This window comes from Ranitomeya imitator, chromosome 2 (genome assembly GCF_032444005.1).
Source record: "Ranitomeya imitator isolate aRanImi1 chromosome 2, aRanImi1.pri, whole genome shotgun sequence".
Taxonomy (NCBI): domain Eukaryota; kingdom Metazoa; phylum Chordata; class Amphibia; order Anura; family Dendrobatidae; genus Ranitomeya; species Ranitomeya imitator.
The window spans coordinates 450,797,133-450,819,867 of NC_091283.1; the positions used below are offsets into that span (position 1 = coordinate 450,797,133).

At 44.6% G+C, this 22,735-nt stretch overlaps 1 protein-coding gene across 1 annotated transcript; it reads right to left on the reverse strand.

Moving 5' to 3' along the window:
* Window positions 1–523: 523 nt before the first annotated feature.
* Window positions 524–21,535, reverse strand: LKAAEAR1 (LKAAEAR motif containing 1). The gene is made up of 4 exons (XM_069751102.1): window positions 21,428–21,535; window positions 10,462–10,814; window positions 4,916–5,038; window positions 524–2,803 (listed from the first exon to the last, which is right to left on the reverse strand). The coding sequence occupies exons 2-4, from the start codon at window positions 10,768–10,770 to the stop codon at window positions 2,741–2,743; spliced, it is 495 nt and encodes a 164-aa protein (XP_069607203.1). The 5' UTR covers window positions 10,771–10,814; window positions 21,428–21,535; the 3' UTR covers window positions 524–2,740.
* Window positions 21,536–22,735: the final 1,200 nt, after the last annotated feature.

Here is a 22,735-nt window from a genome sequence, read left to right on the forward strand (position 1 = left end):
AAGCCATTAGCGGAATGTGTCTTCCTTGGATTCCTACTGCTTTGCCAGTACAAAGCTTGCACAATCCCTAAGGGTATGTGTCCACGTTCAGGATTGCATCAGGATTTGGTCAGGATTTTATGCAGGTAAAATCCTGAACAAATCTGCACCTGAGGTCACCTGCACTGTCCTTGCGTTTTTTTCTGCAATGTAAGGACATGCTGCGTTCTTAAAAGACGCACCGCATGTCCATTTCCGCGGGTCTGCCGCATGGGTCTTTTACTGCATAGTGGAGACGGGATTTCATTAAATCCCCTCCACTATGTTGTAACATCTGGACGCAGCCTTTTTGATGCTGCGTCAAAAATGCAGCGTTTCCTGAACGTGGAAACATACCCTAAGTGGAAAGTAGACCATCAGTTCAAATTTGAGACTAACACAAATTTTGTTTTTCAGAAAGTTTGCTGCTTCGGTGTTTTTTTTTTACCCTTTAGTTAGATGTTTCTATGATTACTGAAGTGCAATCAACATTTCATATGTTTTTACATTTTTATTGACAAATACATCAAGTTTATGGAAAGGCTCACTATGTTGTATGACATACTGGAGGGGAGGCTTAATCAACAAAAAAAAAAACATTTTGCGGGAAGTACATGGATTGCACGGCAGAGGACGGTGATAAGTTATTTTCTCTGCTGAAGCCCCCTTCAGACTGTTTGGGACATCTGTATTCATGATTGTCCGGACAAGGAAAGGTGAGCGCTACCATGAGTCCTGTATCTGCCCACAGTAAGGCATCCTGAGACCATTCATGTGTGGGGGCTTCTCTTCCATGGAGGGGGCTCACTCACAATTGAACACGGCCATGAATATAGAATGGGATCTAACATCCTCCAAGAGTAACTTCTCCCAACCATCCAGGAGCAATTTGGGGATGGACAATGCTTTTTCCAGCAGGATGGAGACCATGTCACAAGACAAATGTGATAATTAAGTGGCTCAGTGAATAAAACATTGATATTTATAGTCCATTGGCAGGAGACTCCCCAGATCTCAACCATATTAAAAGAAACTTGCAGCATATCAAAGAACCCCCTGACTTCTAGATCATCTGAAATAATCCATATCTCCCCTACATGACTTAATTCTTACTCTCTGATAAAAAGTGGCTGAAACATCAGGGAAACAACAGATATGTTTCTAATGTGACAAGCTGGACTTACCATTCATTGTCGAATCCCTCCATTTAGGCAAATATCCAGATGATTAATAATCTGGACAAGAGCCCGAGTTCTGTATTTACATCCAGAGATATTTTGCTAGGACTGGCAAAGGACAAAAAAAATTCTATCCATGCAAATTTTTTTGCGATGCGGTTATTATTTCAATAGAGAAGGGAAGTGTTAAAATGACGTAGGCGCCACTTATCTCTAGGATTAAGGTATATGATCCGCCAGGTTAAACTCCACCCAGCCACACCATGGTTTCAGGGTATGTGCACACGTTGCGGATTTTGCTGCGGATCCGCAGCAGTTTCCCATGCGTTTACAGTATAATGTAAACCTATGGGAAACGAAATCCGCAGTGCACATGCTGCGGAAAAAAACGCGCGGAAACGCAGCGGTTTACATTCCGCAGCATGTCACTTCTTTCTGCGGCTTCCGCTGCGGTTTTACAACTGCTCCAATAGAAAACTGCAGGCGTAAACCCGCAATGGAATCCGCAATAGAAACCGCGATAAATCCGGGGTTTTGCACTGCGGATTTATCAAATCCGCTGCGGAAAAATCCGCAGCCCTCACAGATACGTGTGCACATACCCTTACAGCAATGAGTTGTCAGGCTGAACTCATCTATATCACATAGGTGGTGGATATTTGGTATAGGGCACACATTGAAATGGCTGGCAAAGGCAGCCGAAATGTTAGATTTCCACTAGTTTTCTCAATTGTTGGTTATCTATAGTCAAATGTCTGATAACAGTTCTATCCTCCAGCTCTTAGATAGAGCTGGTTCACATTTTATGTCTATGTCCATCTATACTAAACCTATATAAATGATTAGATGTTGCCATCTTATTGCGGTCTCTGATTATGCGGCTTCACTGATGTATTTCACTGATGTATTACAGACCACTTTGCGGAGAATATAACCCTTTGGGGGAAGAAGTCCAAACGCTGAAGGAGGGAGCTTATAATGGGCTGTCATTAGAAAGTGAAGCAGTAGGTGGCGCTCAAGCCCAGAGTTACAAGATGCCTATAGGTAACAGTTTAACTATGTAGCCCTTGTTCCTATAAATGGAGATCCTTAGGCTGTGACTATGCATATGAAAAATATATTTTATCCATATGTAAGTAAAAGTTTCCAGTTTATATCTGACAGAGAGCATGAGAGAGTCCTTGTGACCAACATCAGACCGTTTTCTTCAACTGTGTAAGAAATTCTGCGTTTCTACATAGAGGGTCACCACAAAAAAAAAGTATACCCTACTGTACACAACGGATCATATATGCCACTGTGTGTCACAGGTATGTGTCTGGAAATCTATTTTACACGTCCACTGGGAAGACAGAATGCAATGTGCACAATGCCTTATCTGCCATGGTAAGAACAAATCACAGATTGATCACCGAGATGGGCGGTACATGCAGGCTTTTATATGGAGCGGCTCCAGGCAGCACCTACAGGATGTATACGAGGGGTTACACATTATAGTGGGACATGTATGGAGAACAATGCGCGCCAGCTCCGGCCCGGGTCACTCAGGGAATGCGGCTCGTCATCAGTCCTTCATCATCTTCCAGGAGACTTTCTACTCGCTCTCTCTGGAAAAGAGCACAGGACAATACTCACTTGTATGTGGCCCTCTCTCCTCATCTTACATTAACCTACTATGATTGAAATATCTGGAGACAACACAAATGGACCTAGGTATTGAGCTGCATGGATGTCATGGCTTCTCTGGGAGGGCTGGGATAATGCGGCAAAAAAAAAATCCAAACTCATGAAAAATATATACTATTTAACAAAAGATAGATAGAACATGATTAGACCACCGTCTTTTAATGAAAAACACGTGCTAGTGATCTACATTGTATCACTAACAACGCACTGGGGACAATTGACATGGTAAAAAAGACATGACAGGTTCCCTTTAAGTGGTTAAACACCAGCGATCGCTGCTGTCAGAAGCAGATGCAGGCTGTAAAATACCATGTCCAGTGCGGGCTCAGCTCAGGAGCCCGCTCCACACACGCACACAACATATGTAAGGGTTAATGCTATCTAAGCCTAGATTTAGGATTTCATATTATCTTCTGACATTGCTTGTAAACTTTCCGCAACAAATTTCAGACTGTGCCCCCTTGTTCTTGTGTTTAGTTTATTCTAAAAAAAAAAAGAAAAAAAAAGTTACCCGCCTCGTCCTAAAATAAAACGCTAATCCTAATACACAGAGGTCTAGCAGTCTCCTGTTTTGCAGAGGATAGCAGCTGCTCTAAGCAGACCTCACAAAGCCCATTTAATGTGAAGCTCTGAAGTTGCTGCATAATTACATCATTTCCCGATGTTATCAGCCGCACAAGCGAGAGAATGTCACTGATAGCATCAGCTCATAGCGGATAACACAGATCATGTGGCATATTTACAGTGGCGGATAAGGAAAGAAGGGAGATGGGCAGAAGCCCAGGGGCCCAAACCTGCACCTATGGCCCCTGATTCCCACAGATGTCTATCTCATTTGTTTTCAAAAGGCGAAGGGGTCGGTGATTAGCGACTGCTGATTATCTAATGGAGCAGAGTCCCCACACATCAGACTGCTTGGTAACATAGTCATGATCCACTAAAAATATAGTGTGAGCCAGCATTAGATCTCCAGCTGTCACTGCTGCGCGACAGGTCCATGTACATTTATCTGTACAGCCAGCATATCTCAGCAGGTAATATAGGTAGGCATTGTATGACCCCCTCACACCCTCCGTATTAAACATGAAAAGCCTAAGGAAATAGGCACATGCTTAGTATTTCATGCAGACATTTCTGCATCAAAAACATGTCGCTTGGCAATAAAAAAAATGCCTCAAACACACACTTTTTTCTTCTTATGCATCTTTTTTCTATTTATTAGAATGGGTGAAAACCGCTAAAAGAATTGATGGTTAAAACTGGTTCAAATCTGGAAGGAAAAAATAAGCGGCATGTGCATGCGATTTCAGAAATCTCATTCATTTTGCTGGGACACTCGTAAAATGCTGCATTTTTCTAGGCAAAAACACCTAGCCTAAGGCTACGTTCCCAGGACAAGATTTTGGTGAGTTTTTGATGTTGTAGGTTTTCTGCATTATTTCTGCGCCTTTTAAGTAATTTAGGTTACTTTTATTTTTTTCAATGCGTTTTTGACGCTACGTGTTTGTCGCAGTCGAGTTTTAATCTTGCCTTGCGCAGGCGTGTACTATGGAGGACAGAGAATGAACTTCAATCCAATATTGCAGCCAGCATGCAGCCAGCGGGTAAGGAAAGGGTAAATCAAACACCCGAAAACCCCGCCCCTATGGCTGAAGATTGTTCCCTCCAAATTCAGGTGACAGAGTCCCTTTAAATAAAGCTGCTTTGCTTTTGATACTTCCTTGTATTTGCCTTTTAAAAAACTTTATTGATATAGCTATGTGCGAATTACATGAAACGCACTCAAACTCATGTGCGTTCTTTAAATACAAGTCTGTGGGAAAAATCTGCCCATAAACCTCAGTGTACCTGACCTGTGCTGCCAAGAACGTGGCAGCCTATGAACTCTGATCGATCTACAGATCGCTTACTACCCAACATTTAGAGCTGCTGGCCTGTGTCAACAGGCTACTTAAACGACAGCCGATCGATCAGTGATCCTTTAGTGTTGCTGGTCTAAATGTGCAAATGGACCCTTATATGAACAGGCTCACCTCAAGTCGGCGTAAGGGATCACAGCTTTTGACTGCATGTGGCCGGGGTGGCAGGAACACTTCCAGTCTGATGGCGTCACGAGCAGTCGACTGGCAGGAGATCAGATTATTTATCTCCTGAGCCTATAAAACAGTGTTAAATTTGTTACGAAGAAAAAAATAAATAAAAAAAAGGGGGTTTGGTATCGGGTTAGCCAGATGAAAAAAAGATTGCTCTCAGTGGGAAAAACAAATTAATCTTGTAGTTATGATACCTTTTAATGGCTAACAAACATAAAATAAATGATGTTACAAAGCAAGGTTTCGAGACTTCTTATAGGTCTCTTCCTCAGGCTTGGTATAACAAAATTTCTGCAGAAACACAAATACATGCACAAAATAAAACAACAGAGGCATGACATAATAATAATAATTTGTTAAGAGGGTAAAGTAGATATTATAAAATATATGTATATATATATATATATATATATATATATATATATATATATATAAAGTCCTCGTCCCCTTTATTGATCCACTTTGGTGGATCAAATCATATTTCTAGAATTAGGAATCCCCCCTCCTCCACGCCTCTGGCCCTGCAGGCATTCTTCCAGATCTAGGACTGGGCTACACACGGCCCCTGACCCCGTCTCACTGAGAGGTATTTCTGGCTCTTGTGACATGAGATGGATGAGGATAAAAGCAGGGAGGGAGGCCTTCTTATTTTGGATATCTAAAAATAGCTCAGAGGGGATCTCGGGAGGAAATGTAGAAGACATTCCAGATGTTTTAGGAGATAGGGCTCAAACAATGTCACCCTGTGCTGAACCATGCCGCAGGCGTTAACCGTTAGCTGGAAGCAAACTTAAGGAAGAAAGTTGTTAATGAAGACATGCTTTTCCCTACTTCTTCAAATAAACTACTGTTCTACTGTTATAAGGACAGACACGAAGGGAAGAACGTAATCGATTGTTGCAGAACCTCTTTGAATGAAAACTTATGTTTGTCGATCACTATTTAAAAAAAGAAACAATAATAATAATCTACAAATTACTCATGACTCTCAAATACCACTAATTATAAAATCTCATCAGATTATCAGGTCAGTAACTAGCCCTATTCTGCTCGACAAGCTCGTACAAGGTCTCTATCTTCTTGTAAAAAATGGATCTGATATAATGAGCTCAATTTTAGGCAAGTCCCTGGAAAAAACGTTCAACCCTTAAATTGTTTGGACATGAAGTAGATAGAAAACTAAATCATGTGAGTATGAATGACGTTTATGTGGGAGGGGCACTGACAACACAGCTACAGCCCATCCTAACTGCATTATAGGGGCACCAAGCAGGAATCTGAGGGATTACGGAAATCCTCAATCAACTTTGTAATGATCAGTAACCCAAAAAAATACTAATAGAAATTTTGGATAAAAGGTGAGTTAACCTACTTTTGCAAACTCATGGTATTTTTCCGCAACTCTGAGAAAAAATAAATACATGGGCAAAGCAACCTTTCCTTGGACCCCATAAATAACTGTGGGGTACAACAATAAGTCTTGGGGGAGGTTTCAATTGAAAGTGTAGCCCATTGGTGCCCGATCTGCCACCACCCGCACAGTGCACCTAGTTTCCCAGATTCACAGGAGCGTGCAGACTAAGGTTGCTGAGCAGAAAAACATTTGCCCTACGTAGGATTGTGTAGACTTTTGCTCAGGGATGAGAAAATCACTTCCACCATCTACTCTTGAAAACTACATTTATAGATCTGTGCAGTCGAAATATAATTGCTGTGCATTTAACTAAAAGCACCAAGACCTCTGTGGAAAGCACAATATAAACTGTGGGAAAAAGATGAAAAGCTCCGACATTCTCTGCAGCGGGGTTTTTGCTCTGTGTTGTGTAAATGGAGGAGGAACAGCCCTTACATGACCTGTTCTGTCTCCACTGTTGCTGACAATTAGAGATGAGCAAATATGTTCATGTCCCTCCTTATTCAGCAAGCTATAGCGCTTACCGAATAAGCTATAGAGGGAACCCGGATCGCTCTGATAATCAGCTGTTCAGCTCCGCAGCTGCATGTGTCGCGGCTTTTTCACTGTCACAACACATACATGGAGAGCCTGTGTGTTGTGACTGTCACACAGCTGCGACACATGCAGCTGCGGAGCCGAACAGCTGATTATCAGAGCGATCCGGGTTCCCTCTGTAGCTTATTCGGTAAGCGCTATAGCTTGCTGAATAAGGATGGACCCCAACATATTCGCTCATCTCTACTGACAGTGTCTCTACACTATGGACAGCCATTCAACCAGGAGCATTAAATGTCTAGAATAACTAATATGGGCCCCAAAAAGATGAGGACCCCAGCCCAGATACCTCCATCTTCCCTTCCTCATGGTTTGCATGAATCTGAAGGCCCCCTTTAAATGCAAAATTTGGGAAGCAGTGACATCCTACCAAGTTGAGAAAAGGGTCACATTAAAAGGGGATGTCCAGCTTGAAAAAAAAAAGTTATAAAGCACGAAAAATTATAAAAAGGTGAAACTTATTAATAAAAAGTTAGGTCCAGAAATATTCAGACAATGACCAAATGGTCGTGATTTGGGCTCTGCAGGCCACTATTCTTTTTACTTAAAATGAAACAACTGAGATGCAATTGAAGTGTAGACCTTAAGGTTTAATTAAAGGGGTTGAACAAAAATATCCTGTGAAACATTTAGGAATTGCAAGAATCTTTCTAAGGCTGGGGTCAATCTAGCGATGAATACGGACGAGTGCTATGCGATAAAACATCACGTAGCACTCGGACCAGTATTCATCTGTGGGGCAGCTCACATCATCGTTTTTTTTTATCTCGGCCGTTTACAACATGCGAGTGAAATCGCAGCATGCTGCGATTGTCACCGACACTCGGCCGAGTCTCAGCTCACTCGCACCCGTATAAGCTTATGGGTGCGAGTGAGACAATGCACATCGATATCATCCAAGTGATGTGCGATACACGCTGACCCCGACAATGGAGGAGATGGAGAAATTCATTTCTCCGCCTCCTCCGCAGCTGTGCTCTGATCCGCTCTGTGCGAGAGGCTCGGATCACAGACGCATGATACTCGGCTCCCGCTTGCAGCAGAGCTGGAGCCGAGGGTTATTAGCATATCACATCGGATGCTCTCGCATCGGATGCAATACGCTAGTCCGACCCCGGCCTTAAAAGCCTCCTCACTTCAGGGGCTCAAAAGTAATTGGACAACTTAACTTTATCATAAATAAAATGTTCATTTGTAATACTTCGTACAGAATCCTTTGCAGGCAACAACAGCCTGAAGTCTGGAAGCCATGGATGTCACCAAACACTGGGTTTCCTCCTTTGTGATGCTTTGCCTTTACTGCATCTGACTTCAGTTGTTGGCTTGATTGTGGGTCTTTCTGCCTTAAGTTTTGTCTTAAATATGTGAACTGCATGCTCCATGGGGTTGAGATCTGGTGACAGACTTCTGGTGAAGTGCGGAATATCCCACTTATTTGTCTTAAAAAAAACCCTGGGTTGCTTTCGCAATATGTTTTGGGTTATTGCCCATCTATGCTGTTAAGCACCATCCAACTGACTTTTCTGCATTTGGTTGAGTTTGAGCAGAAAGTCTCGCTCTGTACACTTCACAAATCATCCAACTTCTATCTGTCTTCAGTCACATCATCAATAAACACTACTGACCCAGCACCATTGGAAGTCACGCATGCCCATGCGATCACACTGCCTTCACCAAGTTTTACAGAGGATGTGGTGTGCTTTGGATCATGAGCCGTTCTAAGCCTTCTCTGTACTTTATTTTTCCCATCATTCAGGTACAGATTGATCCTAGTTTCAGCTGTCCAGAGAATGCTTTTTCAGGACTGGGCTGGCTTTTTTAAATTTTTTTTTTGGCAAAGTCTAATCTAGCCTTTCTATTGTTAAGGCTGATTAATTATTTGCCCCTTTTGGTGAACAGAGAGTGTTCCTCACTTGGGTGGATGTTATGATGGGGTTTTTCTTAACCATGGAAAAGATTATTTGATCATCTACAGCTGTTGCCTTTCATGAATGTCCAGTCCCTTTTGAGTTCCTGAGCTCACCATTGCGCTCTTTTTTTGCAGAATGTACCAATCTGTTGATTTGGTCATTCCGAACATTTCTTCTGTCTCTGATGAATTTTTTTTTTTTTAGCCTAATGATGATCTGTCTCTCTTATTGTACATTGAGAGCTCCTTTGTCCGCATGTTGTGGATTCACAGCAACAGCTTCCAAATTCAAATGCCACACCTGGAATCAGCTCCAGACCTTGTACCTGCTTAACTGATGATGGATTAACGAGATAATAGTTTATTAAAGAGATTTTGAGATAATTTTCCAACTACTTTTGGTCCCTTTCAAAAAAGGCAGCTAAATAGCTGTAATTCCTAAACCCTAACAACAATTAGGATGTTAAAAACCTCAAACTAAAGCTCAGAGTCTGCACTTTAAACCTATATTGATTATATAACTGCATCTTGAATATGTTTTGGTAAACAGGTAAAATGCCAAAACTTGGGTCACTGTTCAAATATTTCTGGACATATTTGTGTACGAATAAAGAAAACTGTCCAGATCTTGACATATTAGTGTCAATCTCGGTAGCTCCATTTCTGGCTTTGCTTTGCACACTGCTCATTTCAATAGCTAGGCCAACCCTGTTCTCTGGCTATAAATCAGCTGTGACAGAGAGATGATCTGACTTGGCTAATAAAATAAGTCCTCCAGCCAGTCCCCTTAATACACATTTCTGGTCACAGTCTAACATAACAGGCTTGCTCATGTGTTGAATGAAAGCTGGTAGTGGAGCTGCCAAAAAAGGTGCCGATATCTCTGGGTTGGGGCAACTTTCTTAATTCACGTATAATAGTAAGTTTCAACTTTTTGCACTTTATATACATTTAGAAGAACTTTTTAAAAAAATGTAACGACACATTAAAGGGACACTGTCACCTGAATTTGGAGGGAACAATCTTCAGCCATGGAGGCGGGGTTTTGGGGTTTTTGATTCACCCTTTCCTTACCCGCTGGCTGCAATATTGGATTGAAGTTCATTCTCTGTCCTCCGTAGTACACGCCTGCGTAAGGTGCAATCTTGCCTTGCGCAGGCGTGTACTATGGAGGACAGAGAATTAACTCCAATCCAATATTGCAGCCAGCGTCAGCCAGCGGGTAAGGAAAGGGTGAATCAAAAACCCAAAAACCCCGCCTCCATGGCTGAAGATTGTTCCCTCCAAATTCAGGTGACAGTGTCCCTTTAAGGCCTGCCATGGATTGGTGGTGAGACGACGATTTTTATGGTTCTGCATGCAAGTCCAAGTTCATTATAAAACAGTAGAAAAGCAAATAACATATGAAAACTCTGGATATCTCAGGATGGACAGTGTGATAATATGAACCCCTCCAATGGAGGGCAACTATTTTTACAGGACCCTGTGTTCACAGAATGGTAGAGAAGCAGACAACATAGGAAACCTCTGGACATCTCATGGGACATTTGTGTAAGTGGATCTTACTCGATTGCACTGAAAGCGAATTCTCAAGAGGCGTATACGGTTGCGAGCTTCTGCGGCTTTTAGCTGCCCTACCACCTTCTTTTGTCTTTCTTGTTCTGGGTCTAGGACTTGCTGTTTTGGCCCTGACACAGTCTTCAGAGCATGTTCCTTCAGTCGGTTTTGAGTCATGACCAAAGAAGCAGCTATCGCTTTGCTCGGTTGTTCATAAGCCATGTATCTTGCTTTCTGCATTGGATCCATTTTCTTGATATCTCCATGTCCACTAACCTTCTTGACCTGAAGCCCTGGTTTGCCATTTCCTGAAGCCATCAAGATGAATTCTGACTTCTTTATTTCAGAACTCAAAAAAAAATCTGAAAAAGAACACAATAAGGTCAGAACTGGAGCTATAATACACTTTGGGTGCCTCTATGTAGTAAGGAACCATAAGATGGAAAGAAGGAAAAGGATAAACTCAAACTATTGCAGACTATGAAAGCAAATTAGACACCTTTTCCAGTAGCTAAAAATATGCTTTTAGGCTGATTTTACACTTGCTGTGTTTTTTTCGGCCTGTTTTTGCAGCCCCAATGCATTTCTATGGGGCCGTAAAAACGGGCTGCAAGAATTCATTGGAGCACCGTACGATGTAAGGGTCGTATTTACGGCCGTGAAAAAACATCGAGCTTGCTGGATATATTTCACGGCTTATGGACACGGGCCCCATTGAAAAACGGAAGGTTGTTTTTTGCGGTGCGCCGTGACTTCCGGTTTTCCGGACCGCCGTTTTTTTGCTATAGTACTGGGAACCTGAAAAACGGCGATCCGCAAGAACATTAATTTACATAAAAAATAAGCAATTTTCTAGCCACACTGCCTTTATCAAGGTACCCATATGTTACAGATGGAATTTGCATACATGTTTTGATTTTGGTCAGACTGGCCAACAAAAAGATAACCCACTGCTAGAGGTGTCTGACATTAGCTTATTACTCACTACCCTTTGAAAAACACATGCCTAAGCTGAGAATGCATAAATATGTGGAATTATGAGGGAGTGGGGAAGAACAGTCGATTGTCTGACAACTATCTAAAGTGTATGGTAACCGTAACTGGATTTTTTTTTAAATTCCAGCTAGTACATATCAGCCTACACTTGACACCTTGCGGGACTGACTTGATGCCCAATATACATTACTGTTGGCTAAACCAAACAATATTGGCGGAACTGGACAACCATCTAATATGTATGGGAGTTTCAAGAATTACGTATTTCTCTATCTTTTAGTTACCCAGAATATACCGTAAGCTACTTAGTGGCATCAGCATGGTCCACTCTCCTCAATGACCACATATTCATGCTTTTAAGCATTTGGGAAACTCAAGAGGAATAGCTATCGGCCAAATGAGAATTTAGCCATTGAAGGTGTATGGGCACCTTTAGGAAACTGGACTTTTCCACATCAGGCACCCAAAAAATCCACTGGTCATTTATTTTTCTTAATTGACACTGATGCTGAAGATAGGAGTAGAGTAACATTTCTCATTTTATGGGGTCAATCTTTCTTAAAGATAAAGGAGAAACTTTCTTCTTGTGGATACAGGAAACGTTTATGGATTTGGATTGCATTGGAATTCTTTTCAAAGACCAAAGTGATCTCAATAATAAAAAATGAATTGCCTAAAGAACAATATAGGGAATTCCATTGGGACATGTTCAGATTGCCTCATAGTTTTGATTTGCAAAATACTGGAAGGAATATTTGTTACTGGAACAACAGATTTACCAGGACTTTCTTATACGGTTTTGCTTCTTGCAAGTATAAAGTGTAGCCTACTAAGTATCTCTCTCCCTGTGCCCCTAGAGAACTACCACTGAGCTGAAACCCACTCTGTATGCTGCATTCAAACCATCACATGTGCGAGGCAAGCGCGGAAGGGATCTTACAGTGAACACACATCGGATCATTAAGAGAACAAAGTGCCTAGGTCTGAGTGTAGCCCGGGAGGCAACAAGCTAGGATCAAACTGGAAAAGCAAAACTAGTGCTATAGATCAGGGATAAATGCTGTCCTCAGTACATAACAGCAAAAGGTGATAGCAATACAGCTCACTGTTTTTACTGTTATGAGGCAATACACTTAGATAGTGCATTTCCATCTCAGAGTGATCTATCGCTAGTATATTCAATCAATTTATATATATATATAGCAGCCACATAGAATATAGCAGCCACATGGTAAATAGCAGCCACATAGTATATAGCAGCCACATGGTAAATAGCAGCTACATAGTATATAGCAGTCACATACTATATTATTATTATTATTTATTATTATAGCGCCATTTATTCCATGGCGCTTTACATGTGACGTCACCGCTGTGCTTTACGGCCGGCCCTGCGCTTAGTAACCCGATGTTTACCCTGGTTACCAGGGGACTTCGCATAGTTGGTTGCTGGAGAGCTGTCTGTGTGACAGCTCTCCAGCGACCACACAGCGACGCTGCAGCGATCGGCATCGTTGTCTAGATCGCTGCAGCGTCGCTAAATGTGACGGTACCTTAAGGGGAAGGTCAGTGAGGATCAGTGACCTGTCAGCAGTCTGCATTATGAATACCTAAGCAGAGCACCACATGAAGACCCCCCACAGGCCGCCCCGGAGCACAAACATATCATTAACAGAAAAAAACGATTAAAACAACCATAAGATGGATTTCATCAACCAAGTTATCATTTTAATCAGTATAACGGCGCCAACCTGACACTGTCTGTAGGTTACTGTGCACAATCCTGCTGACAGGCTCCCTTTAATGGGGAAGTAAAAGATTTGCTGAGAATCACACTGATTTCCATAACAAAAGGGACTGCATCACTCAAAAAGCTTCTAAACAGGACTGACTCAGGTTGGACATTGAAATCATCTGCACAGTTTATTACTAGTAATTGTTTTTTCACTTTAGGGTGAAATTCTGTATACTATCCCACTCGGCATTGTTATCTATTCTCGATCTTCTTTGTCTCTCTTTGTCCATCTTTCTAATTGTAAGACAGGAACCCATCTCTTTATCTACGGTAGTTTCTCATCTTGGGTCAAAATCTCATTAATATTTCCCATTTCAAAATGGCAAAACAAGGTTACCTAATTTATTATGCTTAAATATATAGCGCCATTATATTCCACAGCACTTTACAGATAAATCACAATCTACATTTCCTGTCAGTATGTCCTTGGAAAGCGGCAGCAAACCGGAGAACCCAGAAGAAACCGACGCAAACACAGGGAGAACATACAAACTGCTTGCAGATGTTGTCTTTGCGGGATTTGAGCCCAGGACCTCAGTGCTGCAAATCATCTTTGCTTACCACTGACCCACCGTGCTGCCCCAATTTCTACTCTCCCGTTTCTAATCTCCAGTATCAGATGTCTGCAATTTCTACACCGTGGGAGAGAACCCCAATGTTTTAAATGTCAGGAACAGCAGTTTATTATTTCTAATCCCTAATATGAGCTGAAAAGCCAATTAATTTCTTCATCCAGTTATGAGTTCTCTCCTATATCTAAGTCAAGGAACGAGATTTTTCCCATTTCAACACACAAGGACATGAGATCTCCCATTTCTAAGTCTAGGAATGGGATTCCTTCCATTTCTATGTTCTCTCCTACATATGGGTCCAAGGAAATATGATTTGACTTATGATTTGATATATGACTTGTATATGAACTATTGAATCATAAAGCGGTGCGGAATGTGTTGGCACTATATAAATAAAGATTATTATCTCTCCTACTTCTATGACCAAGAAAAGGATCTCTTCTACTTCTATGTCCAAGACCGGGATTTCTCCCATTTCTAGGTACATGAACGGAACATTTCTTATTTCTCAATCCAAGGACAAGAGCTATCCCATTCATAATCACCAGGGGTGAATGTCATCCATTTGTTAATTCTCACCCACGTCCTCCTCCTGTGTCTGGATCTCATTGCTTTCTAAATTTCAGGCCATGTGCACACGTTGCGGATTAGGCTTAGGAATTTCTGGTGCGGATTCTGCCTCTCCTGTCAGAAAACGCACCTGCGGATTTGTCACGTTTTTTGTGCGGTTCCGCAGCGTTTTTTTATGCGTTTTTGCTGCGGTTTTCTTGCGGATTTGCTGCGTTTTTTACCCCTGCGGTTTTCTATAACGGAATGGGTACAAAAACGCTGCAGATTCACAAAAAAGAAGGGACATGCTACTTCTTTTAAACTGCAGCGTTTTCGCAGCGGATTTTCCGCAAAGTGTGCACAGCATTTTATTTTTCTCATTGATTTACATTGTACTGTAAATCAATTGTGGATCTGCAGCGTTTCTGCACCTCAAAAAACGCTGCGGATCCGCAAAGTGTGTACATACCCTGAAAGTAAAATTTTCTGTACTTCTCTGTGAGGGGATGGGACCTCTTCTAACTCCAAGTCCCACGCCAAGACTTCTCCCAGTACTTTATCCCAGCACAGGACCTCTCTCAGTTCTTTATCCCAGCACAGGATCTCTCCCAGTTCTTTATCCCAGCACAGGACCTCTCCCAGGTCTTTAACTCAGTACAGGACCTCTCCCAGTTCTTTATCCCAGCACAGGACCTCTCTCAGTTCTTTATTCCAGCACAGGATCTCTCCCAGTTCTTTATCTCAGTACAGGACCTCTCCCAGTTCTTTATCTCAGTACAGGACCTCTCTCAGTTCTTTATCCCAGCACAGGATCTCTCCCAGTTCTTTATCTCAGTACAGGACCTCTACCAGTACTTTATCCCAGCACATGACCTCTCTCAGTTCTTTATCCCAGCACAGGATCTCTCCCAGTTCTTTATCCCAGCACAGGACCTCTCCCAGTTCTTTATCTCAGTACAGGACCTCTCCCCGTTCTTTATCCCAGCACAGAATCTCTCCCAGTTCTTTATCCTCGGGGTGATCCTCGACTATGCCATCTCTTTCAAGCCACATATCCAAGCCCTTACCTCCTCCTGCCGTCTCAAACTCAAAAATATTTCCCGGATCCGCGCATTCCTCGACAACGAAACCACAAAAACACCAGCGCACGCCCTTATCATCTCCCGCCTTGACTATTGTAACCTCCTACTCTCTGGCCTCCTCTCTAGCACCACTCGAATCCATCCTACAATCTGCTGCTCGACTAATCTACCTGTCTCCCCGCTATTCCCCAGCCTCTCCCCTATGCCAAGCCCTTCCCTGGCTTCCTATCGTCCAGAGGCTACAGTTCAAAACCCTTACTATGACATACAAAGCCATCCACAACCTGTCTCCTCCATACATCTGTGACATGGTCTCCTGGTACTTACCTACACGCAACCTTCGATCCTCACAAGATCTCCTCCTCTACTCCCCTCTTATCTCTTCTTCCCACAACGGCATACAAGACTTCTCCTGTGCTTCCCCCATACTCTGAAACTCTCTACCCCAACACATCAGACTCTCGCCTAAAATAGAAACCTTCAAAAAGAACCTGAAGACTCACCTCTTCCAACAAGCCTTCAGCCTGTAGTGATCCTGAACCTACTGAACCAGCTCTTCCCTCTCCTAGTGTATCCTCACCCATCTCCTGCAGACTGTGAGCCCTCGCGGGAAGGGGCTTCCCTCCTTCTGTACATGTTAGTGCCTTGCTTTTTACTCATGTTTATTGTATTTGTCTATATTTGCACCGTATTCACATGTAAAGCGCCATGGCATAAATGGCGCTATAAAAATGTATAAGGCTGGGTTCACATTGTTTTAAAAGTCTGTTAGACCAAATGCGTTACACCGCGGCATAACATGGTGTAACGCAGTTCGTTAACGCTGCCATTAAAGGGAACCAGTCACCCCCAAAATCGAAGGTGAGCTAAGCCCACCAGCATCAGGGGCTTATCTACAGCATTCTGTAATGCTGTAGATAAGCCCCTGATGTTTCCTAAAAGATGAGAAAAAGAGGTTGGATTATACTTACCCAGGGGCGGTCCCGGTACAATGGGCGTCGCGGTCCGGGGCCTCCCATCTTCTTACGATGACGTCCTCTTCTTGTGTTCACACTGCGGCTCCGGCGCAGGCATACTTTGTCTGCCCTGTGGAGGGCAGAACAAAGTACTGCAGTACGCAGGTGCTGGGAAAGGTCAGAGAATCCCGGCGCCTGCACACTGCAATACTTTGCTCTGCCCTCAACAGGGCAAAGTACGCCTGCGCCGGAGTGTGAAGACAAGAAGAGGACGTCATCTGATGAAGATAGGAGGCGCCGGACCGCGACACCCATCGGACCAGGACCACCCCTGGATGAGTATAATATAACCTCTTTTTCTCATCTTTCAGGATACATTGGGGGCTTATCTACAGCATTACAGAATGCTGTAGATAAGCCCTGATGCAGGTGTGCTTAGCTCACCTTCGATTCTGGGGGTGACAGGTTCCCTTTAAGCTCTATTTCAGGCGCATCTTTAGCGATGTGCCATCATTGAGTGACGGACCCTGGGACGCGGGCTGCAGCGTTTCTGGGTCCATCACCGCTAGCGCAGATAGAGCATCTGCTAGCTCTCTCTGCGCTAACGATATGATGACATGTCGGCACTTGCTTTAACGCAGCCCATTTAACGCATGTGTTGAACATTCTGCTTTAACGCAATGTGAACCTAGCCTAATAATAATATCCCAGCACAGGACCTCTCCCAGCTTCAAGTCTCATGCCAAGACCTCTCCCAGTACTTAATCCCAGCACAGGACATCTCTCGGTTCTCTATCCCAGCACAGGACCTCTCCCAGGTCTTTATCCCAGCACAGGACCTCTCCCAGTACTTTATCACATCACAGGCCCTCTCCCAGTACTTTATCCCATCACAGGACCTCTCCAAGTTCTTTATCCCAGTACAGGACCTCTCCCAGTTCTTTATCCCAGCACAGGACCTCTCTTATCCCATCACAGGACCTCTCCCAGTTCTTTATCCCAGTATAGGACCTCTCTCAGTTCTTTATCCCAATATAGGACCTCTCCCAGTTCTTTATCCCAGCACAGGACCTCTCCCAGATCTTTATCCCAGCACAGGACCTTTCCCAGTACTTTATCACATCACAGGACCTCTCCCAGTACTTTATCCCATCACAGGACCTCTCCCAGTTCTTTATCCCAGTACAGGACCTCTCCCAGTTCTTTATCCCAGCACAGGACCTCTCTTATCCCATCACAGAACGTCTCTGTTATTTATCCCAGTACAGGACCTCTCCCAGTTCTTTATCCCAGCACAGGACCTCTCCCAGTTCTTTATCCCAGTACAGGACCTCTCCCAGTTCTTTATCCCAGCACAGGACCTCTCTTATCCCATCACAGGACCTCTCCCAGTTCTTTATCCCAGTATAGGACCTCTCCCAGTTCTTTATCACATCACAGGACCTCTCTCAGTTCTTTATCCCAGCACAGGACCTCTCAGTTCTCTATCCCAGGACAGGACCTCTCCCAGTTCTTTATCCCAGTATAGGACCTCTCCCAGTTCTTTATCCCAGCACAGGCCCTCTCCCAGTGCTTTATACCAGCACAGGCCCTCTCCCAGTTCTTTATCCCAGTACAGGCCCTCTCCCAGTTCTTTATCCCAATATAGGACCTCTCCCAGTTCTTTATCCCAGCACAGGACCTCTCCCAGTTCTTTATCCCAGCACAGGACCTCTCCCAGTTCTTTATCCCAGTATAGGATCTCTCCCAGTTCTTTATGCCAGTATAGGACCTCTCCCAGTTCTTTATCGCAGTATATGACCTCTCCCAGTTCTTTATCCCAGCACAGGACCTCTCCCAGTTCTTTATCCCAGCACAGGACCTCTCCCAGTTCTTTATCGCAGTATAGGACCTCTCCCAGTTCTTTATCTCAATACAGGACCTCTCCCAGTACTTTATCCCAGCACAGGACCTCTCAGTTCTCTATCCCAGCACAGGACCTCTCCCAGTTCTTTAACCCAGCACAGGACCTCTCCCAGTTCTTTATCCCAGTTTAGGACCTCTCCCAGTTCTTTATCCCAGCACAGGCCCTCTCCCAGTTCTTTATCCCAGTACAGGCCCTCTCCCAGTTCTTTATCCCAATATAGGACCTCTCCCAGTTCTTTATCCCAGCACAGGACCTCTCCCAGTTCTTTATCCCACCACAGGACCTCTCCCAGTTCTTTATCCCAGTATAGGATCTCTCCCAGTTCTTTATGCCAGTATAGGACCTCTCCCAGTTCTTTATCCCAATATAGGACCTCTCCCAGTTCTTTATCGCAGTACAGGACCTCTCCCAGTTCTTTATCCCAGCACAGGACCTCTCAGTTCTCTATCCCAGCACAGGACCTCTCCCAGTTCTTTAACCCAGCACAGGACCTCTCCCAGTTCTTTATCCCAGTATAGGACCTCTCCCAGTTCTTTATCCCAGCACAGGACCTCTCCCAGTTCTTTATCCCAGCACAGGCCCTCTCCCAGTTCTTTATCCCAGTACAGGCCCTCTCCCAGTTCTTTATCCCAATATAGAACCTCTCCCAGTTTTTTATCCCAGCACAGGACCTCTCCCAGTTCTTTATCCCAGCACAGGACATCTCCCAGTTCTTTATCCCAGTATAGGATCTCTCCCAGTTCTTTATGCCAGTATAGGACCTCTCCCAGTTCTTTATCCCAATATAGGACCTCTCCCAGTTCTTTATCCCAATATAGGACCTCTCCCAGTTCTTTATCCCAGCACAGGACCTTTCCCAGTACTTTATCACATCACAGGACCTCTCCCAGTACTTTATCCCATCACAGGACCTCTCCCAGTTCTTTATGCCAGTACAGGACCTCTCCCAGTACTTTATCCCATCACAGGACCTCTCCCAGTTCTTTATCCCAGTACAGGACCTCTCCCAGTTCTTTATCACATCACAGGACCTCTCTCAGTTCTTTATCCCATCACAGAACTTCTCCCAGTACTTTATCCCATCACATGACCTCTCCCAGTTCTTTATCCCAGCACAGGATCTCTCTCAGTTCTCTATCCCAGCACAGGACCTCTCCCAGTTCTTTAACCCAGCACAGGACCTCTCCCAGTTCTTTATCCCAGCACAGCACCTCTCCCAGTTCCTTATCCCAATATAGGACCTCTCCCAGTTCTTTATCCCAGCACAGGCCCTCTCCCAGTGCTTTATACCAGCACAGGCCCTCTCCCAGTTCTTTATCCCAGTACAGGACCTCTCCCAGTTCTTTATCCCAGCACAGGACCTCTCCCAGTTCTTTATCCCAATATAGGACCTCTCCCAGTTCTTTATCCCAGTATAGGACCTCTCCCAGTTCTTTATCCCAGCACAGGACCTCTCTGTTCTTTATCGCAGTATAGGACCTCTCCCAGTTCTTTATCCCAGCACAGGACCTCTCCCAGTTCTTTATCCCAGCACAGGACCTCTCCCAGTTCTTTATCCCAGCACAGGACCTCTCCCAGTTCTTTATCCCAGCACAGGACCTCTCCCAGTTCTTTATCCCAGCACAGGACCTCTCCCAAATCTTTATCCCAGTATAGGACCTCTCCCAGTTCTTTATCCCAGCACAGGACCTCTCTCAGTTCTTTATCCCAGCACAGGACCTCTCCCAGTTCTTTATCCCAGCACAGGACCTCTCCCAAATCTTTATCCCAGTATAGGACCTCTCCCAGTTCTTTATCCCAGCACAGGACCTCTCTCAGTTCTTTATCCCAGCACAGGACCTCTCCCAGTTCTTTATCCCAGCACAGGACCTCTCCCAGTGCTTTATCCCAGTATAGGACCTCTCCCAGTTCTTTATCCCAGTATAGGACCTCTCCCAGTGCTTTATCCCAGCACAGGACCTCTCCCAGTTCTTTATCCCAGCACAGGACCTCTCCCAGCTCTTTATCCCAGTATAGGACCTCTCCCAGCTCTTTATCCCAGTATAGGACCTCTCCCAGTTCTTTATCTCAGTATAGGACCTCTCCCAGTACTTTATCCCAGCACAGGACCTCTCCCAGCTCTTTATCCCAGTATAGGACCTCTCCCAGTTCTTTATCTCAGTATAGGACCTCTCCCAGTACTTTATCCCAGCACAGGACCTCTCCCAGTGCTTTATCCCAGTATAGGACCTCTCCCAGTTCTTTATCCCAGCACAGGACCTCTCCCAGTGCTTTATCCCAGTATAGGACCTCTCCCAGTGCTTTATCCCAGCACAGGACCTCTCCCAGTGCTTTATCCCAGTATAGGACCTCTCCCAGTGCTTTATCTTAGTACAGGCCCTCTCCCAGTACTTTATCCCAGCACAGGACCTCTCCCAGTGCTTTATCCCAGTATAGGACCTCTCCCAGTTCTTTATCCCAGCACAGGACCTCTCCCAGTACTTTATCCCAGCACAGGACCTCTCCCAGTACTTTATCCCAGCACAGGACCTCTCCCAGTGCTTTATCCCAGTATAGGACCTCTCCCAGTTCTTTATCCCAGCACAGGACCTCTCCCAGTGCTTTATCCCAGTATAGGACCTCTCCCAGCTCTTTATCCCAGTATAGGACCTCTCCCAGCTCTTTATCCCAGTATAGGACCTCTCCCAGCTCTTTATCCCAGTATAGGACCTCTCCCAGCTCTTTATCCCAGTATAGGACCTCTCCCAGTGCTTTATCCGAGTATAGGACCTCTCCCAGCTCTTTATCCCAGTATAGGACCTCTCCCAGCTCTTTATCCCAGTATAGGACCTCTCCCAGCTCTTTATCCCAGTATAGGACCTCTCCCAGCTCTTTATCCCAGTATAGGACCTCTCCCAGTGCTTTATCCGAGTATAGGACCTCTCCCAGCTCTTTATCCCAGTATAGGACCTCTCCCAGCTCTTTATCCCAGTATAGGACCTCTCCCAGCTCTTTATCCCAGTATAGGACCTCTCCCAGCTCTTTATCCCAGTATAGGACCTCTCCCAGTGCTTTATCCCAGCACAGCACAGCATATCTGCGGTTCCTGAGCAGCGGAACACATCTCCCCACCGCTTTACCTCTCCTGGCTTTCTCTATCTTTTAGGACGGCATCTCCAGCGTCTCACACTCAGGCAGCGCGATCTCTCCAGTGAGTCCACAGTGACGTGATTCTGTTGTCAAAACGTTACCAAGGAGAGATTTTTTTTATTTTTTATTTTTTTAACGTCACTGTTCGATCACGTGATCTGCGGCAGGTATCCAATAGAAACGTGCATATGCTTTCCCGCCTTTTTGGCACTTGAGCCACTGCGGTCAGTAGGCAATGCGGAACGGAGAGCTCATCCTTGCCCGCTGGATTATCCACGTGGTTCGCTGCAGCCAGTAGAGTGCCGCGGGTGACGGCGTTTCTGACAGAAAAGTGAGTTCACCGTGTCTGACGGTGCATGGCGCCTGCAGAAATGGACCAACTAGCGGCACTGCTGTGTTACAACACGTGGATGACACTGTTATTATCCTGCTCCCCAGCCCGTGTTGTGAGGCGCACACTGCTGGAAACAGCTAGGCCTATGGAGATTGATTGATGGAGCTGCCTGTATGTGAGGGCACACACGGTTTGTAAGAGCATGTTCACACGCCGTGCAGTTTTGAGGCACAGTTTACACCTTAAGGCCGGCTTCACACTCAGCGTATGAAAATACGGTCCGTATATTACGGCCGTAATACGCTGAAATGTCCCGAAAATAGTGGTCCGTAGCTCCTCCGTAGGCAGGGTGTGTCAGCGTATTTTGCGCATGGCATCCTCCGTATGTAATCCGTATGGCATCCGTACTGCGTGGTTTTCTCGCAGGCTTGCAAAACCAACATACCGCTATAGAAATGATCCATGTGTCCCAAAAAGAAAAATATATATATACTGTTATATATATATATATATATATATATATATATATATATATATATATGTCAGTAGACACATATATGTATATATATTACTATTTTTTCCAGCGCTATACAGCTTGAAAGCCGGTAAGGGTACGTTCACATTTGCGGTTTGCGCCGCAGCAACAAAACGCATGCATCGTGCGGCCCTATCTTTAACATTGGGGCCGCATGTGCATGCGTTGTGTTGCGTTTTGTTGCGTTTTACGCCGCATGCGGCGTTAGGGCGCACCTGCCTGGGCGCGTCAAACGCAACATGTTGCATTTTTAGGGCGGCGCCGACCTTTTCAAAAACGCATGCGTCGTGCGGCCCTATCTTTTAACATTGGCGCCGCATGTGCATGCTTTTTGCTGCGTTTTTGTTTGCGTTGTGCGTTGCGGCGACGACGCTGCGGCGCACAACGCAAATGTGAACTTAGACTAATTCAATTACCGGCTTTTTCTTT

Bases quoted from the DNA above. Each gene is read 5' to 3' on its own strand.
- LKAAEAR1 (XM_069751102.1), bottom strand. From the start codon at position 10,770: ATGGCTTCAGGAAATGGCAAACCAGGGCTTCAGGTCAAGAAGGTTAGT. The intron at 5,039-10,461 runs GTAAGATCCACT...ACTGTTTTATAG, and splicing joins TTCGCTTTCAGTGCAATCGA to GCTCAGGAGATAAATAATCT. The intron at 2,804-4,915 runs GTGAGCCTGTTC...GCTCTTTTCCAG, and splicing joins ATCCCTTACGCCGACTTGAG to AGAGAGCGAGTAGAAAGTCT.